Genomic DNA, 8,593 nt, shown 5'->3' with positions numbered 1-8,593 from the left:
CCTGTTGGTGACTCCTCCCTGTGATGCTGCTGTCCAGCCCCCTCAGGGACATAATCATGACCACAGATGCTGGGGGCTGCATGTCCCCAAAGCTGTGGCTGCCTGTCCTCGCTTGCTCCTGCCTCGGTGCTCCAGAGCTGGGCTGCTCCTCTGGAAAGAACAGGTTGGGAAGGAGAAAGGTAATGAATGTTTTTAAGTTATCTATTTGATTCCCCACATCCTGGAACTGGGAGTGTCTAACCCTGCCCTGGGTGTGCTTTTGTTCAGTTACCGTTTTCTCTTTAAGCCGAGATCTTGTCGGTGCCGTGGCGCAGGGCGCGGGCCGGCCCTGGGCCGGGCACTGCGGTGCGGGTGTGAGGGTGGCTGTGCCCTGGGCAGGGCAGGGCAGGCCGGGCCCTTCCCCTGCGTGCCGGGAGCCCAGCATTGCACCCGCTCTGCCTGGGCACCGAGTCCGCACGCCTGGGCTTGGGAGGGACCTTAAAGCTCATCCCTGCCATAGCAGGGACACCTTCCCTCATCCCAGGCTGCTCCCAGGGCTCTGGCACTGCCAGGGCTCCAGGGGCGGCCTCAGCTGCTCTGGGCACCTGTGCCAGGGCCTGCCCACCCTCGCAGGGAGGAATTTCGCAGTCCCCGGCGCTCCGTGCCCTGCGGCAGCGGGAGCCGGGCGGTGCCGGCGCTGAGGGCGGGCCCGGCCGGGCCGGCCCTGCGCGGGCGGGAAGCGCCGCTCCGCCCCGCGCGCGCCATGGCGCTGTCCCAGCCCGGGCCGCGGCAGCCCGAGGAGCTGGCGGCGCACCGCCGGCAGCAGCTGCAGGTCCGGGAACGCGGGAGGAGAGGCGCTGGCATGGGAGGGCACCCGGGGGCTGCCAGGAGAGGGGACACGACAGGAGCTGGGCTGTGAGGGGAGAAACCGGGGGAGGTGAGGAGCGGGGCGGGCCGGGTTCAGGGCCCGCCGGTGCCGGGGCTCCGTCCGCGGGTCCCCGCCGACTCCCGTTCGTCCCCGCAGGAATCCTCCTCGCCGGGCCCCGCCGAGCCCCGTTCACCCCATCAGGAGCCCTGCTCGCCGGGCCCCGCCGGATCTCGTTCGCCCCATCAGGAGCCCTGCTCGCCGGGCCCCGCCGGATCTCGTTCGCCCCATCAGGAGTCGCTCCTGGCGGGCCCCGCCGAGCCCCGTTCGCTCCCGCAGGAATCTCTCCCGGAGGGTCCCGCCGAGCCCCGTTCGCCCCCACAGGAGTCGCTCCTGGCGGGCCCTTCCGAGCCCCGTTCGCCCCATCAGGAGTCGACTCCGGCGGGCCCTTCCGAGCCCCGTTCGCCCCATCAGGAGCCCTGCTCGCCGGGCCCCGCCGGATCTCGTTCGTCCCATCAGGAGTCGCGCCCGGCGGGCCCCGCCGAGCCCCGTTCGCCCCATCAGGAGTCGCCCCCGCAGGAATCTCTCCCGGAGGGTCCCGCCGAGCCCCGTTCGCCCCCGCAGGAGTCGCTCCCGGCGGGCCCCGCCGAGCCCCGTTCGCCCCCGCAGGAGTCGCCCCCGCAGGAGTCGCCCCCGGCGGGCCCCGCCGAGCCCCGTTCGCCCCAGCAGGAGTCGCCCCCGCAGGAGTCGCCCCCGGCGGGCCCCGCCGGATCTCGTTCGCCCCATCAGGAGTCGCCCCCGGCGGGCCCCGCCGAGCTGCAGCCGAGCGCGGCCCCGGGTTTGGGCCGGCAGCTGCGGGTGGTGCTGACGCCGCTGCCTGCGGCGGCCTGGCCGCGGCCCCAGAAGCGGCTGCTGAGCGCCCGCTCCCCGGCCGGCAAGAGGCTGTGCCTGGAGCCCGACAGCGGCCCCGGAGCCGCCCCCGGCTCCCCGCCCGGGCCCAGCTCGGCTGCCCGCGGCCAGGACGGGCTCCGGGATGTGGACAGCGACGGCAGCGACGGGGGAGACGCGGCTCCGGTGAGTGCCCGGCCCCCGGTTATTATCTTTATAGAAATAATGCTTTTAAGTGTTTTACTTCTGTAAGTGGGTTTTATTCCTCTTTTTTAACCTCTGACTGGCAGTGTCCCACTTCATTTTACCCTTTCACTGAAGTTTTAAATTCTTTATTGAGTCTCTTCACTATTGCTTTCATTAGTAAAAATTTTGTTACAGTTCTCTTCATAAAGTTGATGCCAGAGTAAGTTTTGTAAAGCAAACTGGACCTGTATGGACAGATTTTGTTGTTGATACATGACAACCTCAATTTGTATGGTTTTACATTTGTTACTACATTTTTTTAAAAATAATTTAATCAGTTTAGGACTCACTTCTCTGAGCCTGGGACCACTCTTGCAGCCATGTAACTGTATGATGGAGAGTGACTGTCTTTTCATTCTCTAGGATGGACACTCCCACCTATCAGCCTATGAAAGGAAAAGACTAAAGAACATCACAGAAAATGCTAAATTCTTTGCTGCTCTAAAGCTGCATGAGGTTTGTATTGGGTGTAAATAGCATCAAAATGCTCTTTCCAAGTGTCATAATTCACTGTCTTCTCTTGCTGTGAAACCCTTTCCTCACTGGGGCAGCTCTATATGAGGAAAGCCATGAAAATCACAGAATCCTGAAATGTTTGGAACGGGCCTTAAAGCCCCTCTCATTCCACCTCCTGCCATGGGCAGGGACACCTTCCATAGACCAGGATGCTCCAAGCCCCATTCAGCCTGGCCTGGAACACTTACAGGGATGGGGCAACCACAGTTTCTTTCTTCTTATTATAATTAATTGCAGTAAGTTCATCGCTGCCTTGAGATAATTGTATTTTATACTGGTTAATGCTTTATGCTCATTATCTATAATTAGTCTCTTTTTTTCTCTTTAAGTCAGCTGCAAGACTTAACCAACTTACCACTAAAAGGCAATCTCGGGTCACAAAAAGGTGCGGTACCAATATATGAGATTTATATCCTTGATTCTTCATTGTGGGAGGAAAACAAATGTTGGGAAAAAAAGAGAGGGCGTGACCAAGGTGCAAGGGGGAGGGTAAGCAGTAAATGTGGAGGAGAAGACATTGGCCGTGCCAAAACAGTGCCAGGTCGAGCAGAAAGTGAGCTGAAGCCCAAATAAAGAGTAAGCTGTGCAATGGGAGAAGGTGGGAATGGTTGGGTGGGTAATGAATGAGGAGAGCCGGGAAGGGCTGCATCCCTGGGAAACGGGTGGCATTGCAGAGTGCTCGTGGTTTGTTCCTCACTGCCATGGATGGAAGGGCAGGGCCAGGAGGGGCTGGTGTCGGCCAGCTGTGCCCTGGGTCTGTCCCTAAGCTCTGCTCTGTGGCTGAGATGCTCTGGTTGTTGTAGGGCCAAGCCTAAGAAGGTGGAGGACGAGCCCGCGCTGCGGCGATCCATGCGCCTGCTCAGGGAGCCACCACTGGACGTTCCCTTGCTGGACACGTTTTCCCGGCCAGAAGCAGAGGAATATGTGAGATGTGGAGGGGCTGCAGGAGGGGTGGGGGCACTGCTGGTGACACTGATGGGTGGCGCTGGGCATTGCCCTGAGCCGTTTGGGAGCTGTGGCACAGGGACAGGAAGGAAGGGTCGGCTCTGTCACCCCGAGCAGGTGCCACGGTCTCGCCATGAGTCGGGCAGTGCTCTGTGGCCCAGGCTGATGGCATGGTGCAGTTGGGATACACAGAAGGGTCCTGACCTAGAATGTTCCACATTAACAGCCCATGGAGCTGAGCAGCTTTAAATCCAAAGGTTTATTACTCTGGTTTTTATTTCGCTGTAACTTCTGAACCGGTTTTATTTTCCTGGGTAATACTTGCCATCTCTTTGAAGCAGTGATGGAGCAACAAGTAAAAGGCATGTTGTTCTGAGAAATGGGAATTTAAATCTTCCATGGAGCTGTAGAATAGATTTGAATCTGTAGTAAAGGTCTTGCTGCAGTATCAGGAGAGGAAGAAACCCAGGGAGGCAGTTGGTCTGTCTGCCAGTGAAATTCTCTTTATCTTTTTAATAAGGTTATGATCTCACCTTCTGTTTTTACTGTTTATTTCCTGTCCTAGTGTAGGTGTGTTCTCAGAATGTCTGGTGTGGGGAAAGTACCAATTCACCTTGTTTGTGGTTTAGTTGGTTTGAGTTACAAAAATTGCCAATGTCCTCCCAGCCTCAGGTTCCAGTCGGACCTTTGCCCATGGTTCCAGAGGGTCAGGCAGAGAGCAGTAAATGGACAGAGGCCGTACTGAGCACGTGGATGAGGATAAGTGAGGTATTACTGGTTTTATTTGTTATTTTTGGATCATGTAGTTTCACTTGGGCTCTGGTTTTGATTGGATATCTCCTTTCTGTGTGTAGGTGAAAGCGGAAGATGCTGAGCAGGGCACACCTGACATAAAGAGGTAGTGTGAAAACAGCAGCCAAAACTGGGGGTTGTCTGGCCCCCCTTCCTTCCTTCCCTAATGAACGTTTTGGTGATGGTTGTCATTTTGGTTTTCCAGGTACCAGGAAAGCCTGAGCAGCATGGTGCTGAGAGAGGAGAACATCAGGAAGGTGGTGAAATCCCGGGTGTGTTCCATGGCCATCCACCCTTCTGAAAGCACCATCCTTGTGGCAGCTGGAGACAAGCTGGGGTGCGTTGGCCTCTGGAATGTGGTGAGTGGTTGATGTGCTCCTCACCTGAACAGGTGTGGGGTTCAGGACAGCTGCAGGTGGGGCACAGCCTGGGCTGGCATTTTGTCAGGCTCTTGAGAGTGTTTTAGGTTTTTTTCCATTCTTAGGGATAATACTTGGTGGTTGTCAAGAGTGATTGTCAGAGTTGCCAGGACGGCTTTCCCTTTTGCTCTCCCTTGTATTTTTCTGAAGTTTGAAAGCAGAATCATCTTTGTGAGATGAACCAGAACTTGGTCCAAAATGACCCGTTCCGTTTATTTTAAAATAACAAAATGATGCAAAATTTAGAAGAGAAGACACAGGAGATCCTGTGTTCATGCAGTTTGGGTCACTAATTCAGCCTGAGCTCTCAGTAACCCAGTGTGTCCATATTTTGATGTGGCAGCAGAAAGCGGCTGTGTGGGTGTGCCAGGTGCTGCTGCCCAGGTGCTGGGCTGGTGGTGGCTGCAGTGGCACTAATTGCAGCAGGAAGTTGCAGCTTTCCGTAATTAGGGACCAGAAGCAGTCTCACTGTTCATATCACCTGTGCTGTTGTCTCCTCTCACCCAGCACCCTCTGCCTCCTCAAAAAACATTCAAAAGCCAGAGATTTGGCTCTGAGAGTTGTAGTCCTTAACAGAAATAACTGCAGTGATCAGCACGCGTGTCTGTGGGATCTGTTGTTTTGCAGAGCTGCGGGACGGAGGAAGGAGCCCACACCTTCATCCCCCACAACTTCCCTGTCAACTGCATGCACTTCTCTCCCTGCAACCCTGCTCACCTGCTGTCCCTCAGCAACGACACCCTGCGCTGTGGCGATGTCACCAGGGCTGTCTTTGATGAGGTGAGGCTGCTGGGGAGGTTAATCTGCTTGTACCAACTCATTCTTTGGTTGTTTTATTAACAGGAAAGTTCAGGTTTTAGTTCCACAAGGACCTATGAATCAACATTTAATTAACATCACATAAATAGGGAGATGTTTCCTACTCGCCAAAACCCAGAGACAGCCTGGGTTCTCCCAATTTCCAAGTTTACATTTCTGCACATGATTAAAAGCTTCTGGAGCACTAAAGATGGGAAAGATATCCTTAATCCTCGCTCAGTGTGTGCTCAAGGCCAACAGCTCTTTGATTGCTGGAACACAGAGGTGACAAGTGCCTCGTAGGAGCTCTGACAGGGAATTTGGATGTGCTGTTGCCGGTCTGGTTTGGATAGTTAATTATCTCCTAATTATTTCCCCTGTGGAAAGCATCCTTGTTTCACAGAAGGCTTACCTGCACAGCTGGATGGAGCTGTCACATAGCTGCATGGTTTTTTGGGAATTAAAGAGGGAAAGGATGGAACCCAAAGCCCAGGGAGTGTTTGGGTGTTAGAACAACTGCCTGTTCCCTTTAGTTCTGGTGACATTTAACCTTCCCTGGCCTCAGATCTGCAGGACTGAGGAAGACTTTTCCTGCTTCGACTTCCTGGAAGAGAATGCCTGCACTGCCATAGTGAGTCACTGGGACGGGCGCGTGGCTGTCGTGGACAGACGGACGCCGGGGGTGTCCTCGGAGCTCTGTGTGGACATTGGCTTCAGGAAGACACGGACAGTCCACGTGCACCCCGTGAACAAGCAGTATTTCCTGGCTGCTGGCTCCGTGTACGTAGCCCAGACTGAGCAGGCTGGTTTTTCAGTGCTCCCTATGCTGGGGACAGCTGGGCCTGAGGAGTTTCTCAGCCTCGGTTTACAGTCAGAGCTGTCTCGGTCCCTTTAGAAAACAAGTTTTCAGTCCTTAGCAGGATTTAAGGTGGGATTTGGTTTGATTTCCCAGATCTAATGGGAATCAGATGGGCCCTGGTGGGCTTTGGCACAGAGGGACTGTATGGAGGGCTGGTTGGGGTGGTTTTGGTGCTCCCAAAATCCCTCAGAGCCACCATGTGAGTGGATATTGAAGCTCTGAACGTGCTCCCACACAGCCTGCTGTGCTCTGAAGCTTTTTTGGTGAATGAAGGATAATTACTGAAGTGTTTGTGGTACCTTTGCAGGGATGTTTGTGTTTTTGATGTTCGCTACCTTCGGAACAGCAAGGAGAACAAGCCCCTGAGCTCTCTGACAGGACACACCAAAAGCGTGGCCTCGGCCTATTTCTCACCTGTCACTGGCAGCAGGGTGGTGACAGTGTGTGCTGATGACTGGCTGAGGTAAGGCTGTGGAAGGAAGAATCCTCATGGAAAATAGCAACTGTTTGGGCGATTTATTGCCATTATTATTGTTACTATTATTATTATTATTATTACTTCTCCACATGACCCATCATCGAGCACCTTCTGTCTTTATTATTTTTAAAAAATGATAAAGATTTACCTGCATTAACATTTTTAATGTAGTTTTTAATGATTTTTTGCTTTGGTTGTTTTTTTTTCTAATTCTCGTTTTCTCCCAGGATATTTCAAAGTAAAAACATACAGGTACTGTTAATCTTTGAAAAAACAAACAAAATGAAAAACAGCTAGCCAAAACCTGGCTGGTGAACACAAACACAAAATGCTCAGAAACGAAATTTCTTTGTAGCTGGTACTTGAAATAATGGTGATATCAGCTCTTCTGTAAATAGCCTACCATTTCATCATTTAAGCTGCTGTGAGTTGCTTGTGTTAGAGGTTCTTTTTCTCCTGGTTAGTCTGTGACTGTAATTTGGATGATTACCTGACCTTGTATGGGCTGGGCAGTTGTTGCCCCAAGGGGTGGAACCCCCAGGTTCATGAGGTGGAGGAGCAGGTGGGATTCTGGGCTGGCCTTTGGGCTCTGCAGCCCCTCCTCCAGAGCTGCCAGCCAGGGTGGGCTGCAGGTGCAGCTGAGAGCAAATCCAGTTCCTGAGCACGTGGTTCCAGCCGGGGTGCAGGTGCCTGTGGCCAGGCTGGGTGCCTGTGCACAGCCCTGGGCCCCAGGAGCTGGAGCTCTCTGTGAGGGAAGGGCTCCCTTTTTAGCACAGGTTCTTGGTGTTAATGTGCTCTTCTGTGCCCAGGGTCTACGACACCACGTCCTTGTCCTCCACGGTCACACTGCTCAGCTCCATCAGGTAAGGACAGCACACCTGGGCCGGGGCAGCGCCGTGGTTGCTCCTGTGGGCCTGGAGGGGCAGGACACAGGGAGTGGCTCCCACTGCCAGAGGGCAGGGATGGATGGGATTTTGGGAAGGAACTGACCCCTGGCAGTGTCCCAGGCCAGGCTGGATGGGGCTTGGAGCACCCTGGGATAGAGGAAGGTGTACCTGCCCTGGCAGGGGTGGCACTGGGTCATCTCTAAGGTCTCTCCCAGCCCAAACCATTCTGGTATTCTTGTCCCATCCTGCCCATCCCAGGACAGGGATCCCCTGCAGCGTGAGTGCTGAAGGTTTAGAAGGCAAGGGAGCAAATGGGACATAAAATGCTGGATTCACAAGGAGGAATGTTCCTCTTCCCCTGCAGGCACAACAACAACACAGGCCGCTGGCTGAGCCGCTTCAGGGCCATCTGGGACCCCAAGCAGGAGCACTGCTTCCTGGTGGGCAGCATGGCACAGCCCAGGCAGATCGAGGTCTTCCAGGACACCGGGAAGTTGCTGCACTCCTTCTACAACGTGGACTGCCTCGGCTCCGTGTGCTCCATCAACGTCGTGCACCCCAGCCAGAGCGTCCTGGTGGGAGGCAACTCCAGTGGCCGCCTCCATGTGTTCAAGTAGAAGTGCCTTAGATCTTTATTTTTTACCTCCCTGCACTGACTTTGGTTATTCTGTATTAAGCAGTTCCGAAGCTGACTGTTGTTTCTCAGGACAGAAGTGTACTGTGAAAGTCTTAAAATAAATAGTTTAAACTGCCTTTGGCACCCATGTCTTCCATGGAAATAAAAGTGACCCTTGAGCCCCCAGCTCCTGGGGCTCCAGCCCCTTCCCTGGATATTCTCCAGCCCCTCAGTGCCTTCCTTGTGGTGCAGGGCCCCAAACTCCTGGGTGCATTTGTAAAATTGTGCTCCTGGAGTGCAGAGAC

The 8,593-nt window shown here is 54.5% G+C and overlaps 1 protein-coding gene across 1 annotated transcript; it reads left to right on the top strand.

Moving 5' to 3' along the window:
* The first annotated feature begins 725 nt into the window (after window positions 1-725).
* Window positions 726-8,424, top strand: WDR76 (WD repeat domain 76). The gene is made up of 13 exons (XM_066558735.1): window positions 726-811; window positions 1,004-1,918; window positions 2,342-2,434; window positions 2,824-2,879; window positions 3,298-3,418; window positions 4,106-4,207; window positions 4,294-4,337; window positions 4,437-4,590; window positions 5,278-5,430; window positions 6,014-6,228; window positions 6,615-6,770; window positions 7,595-7,648; window positions 8,037-8,424. Exons 1-13 carry the CDS (start codon window positions 743-745, stop codon window positions 8,287-8,289), a joined length of 2,385 nt encoding a protein of 794 aa, XP_066414832.1. The 5' UTR covers window positions 726-742; the 3' UTR covers window positions 8,290-8,424.
* Window positions 8,425-8,593: the final 169 nt, after the last annotated feature.

The sequence above is a fragment of the Molothrus aeneus genome, chromosome 13 (assembly GCF_037042795.1).
Source record: "Molothrus aeneus isolate 106 chromosome 13, BPBGC_Maene_1.0, whole genome shotgun sequence".
Classification (NCBI taxonomy): domain Eukaryota; kingdom Metazoa; phylum Chordata; class Aves; order Passeriformes; family Icteridae; genus Molothrus; species Molothrus aeneus.
Note: the sequence above shows the minus strand (reverse complement) of the source record. Positions and strands in the feature narration are given on the sequence as shown.

Bases quoted from the DNA above. Each gene is read 5' to 3' on its own strand.
- WDR76 (XM_066558735.1), top strand. From the start codon at position 743: ATGGCGCTGTCCCAGCCCGGGCCGCGGCAGCCCGAGGAGCTGGCGGCG. The intron at 2,880-3,297 runs GTGCGGTACCAA...TGGTTGTTGTAG, and splicing joins CAATCTCGGGTCACAAAAAG to GGCCAAGCCTAAGAAGGTGG. The intron at 3,419-4,105 runs GTGAGATGTGGA...ATGTCCTCCCAG, and splicing joins GGCCAGAAGCAGAGGAATAT to CCTCAGGTTCCAGTCGGACC.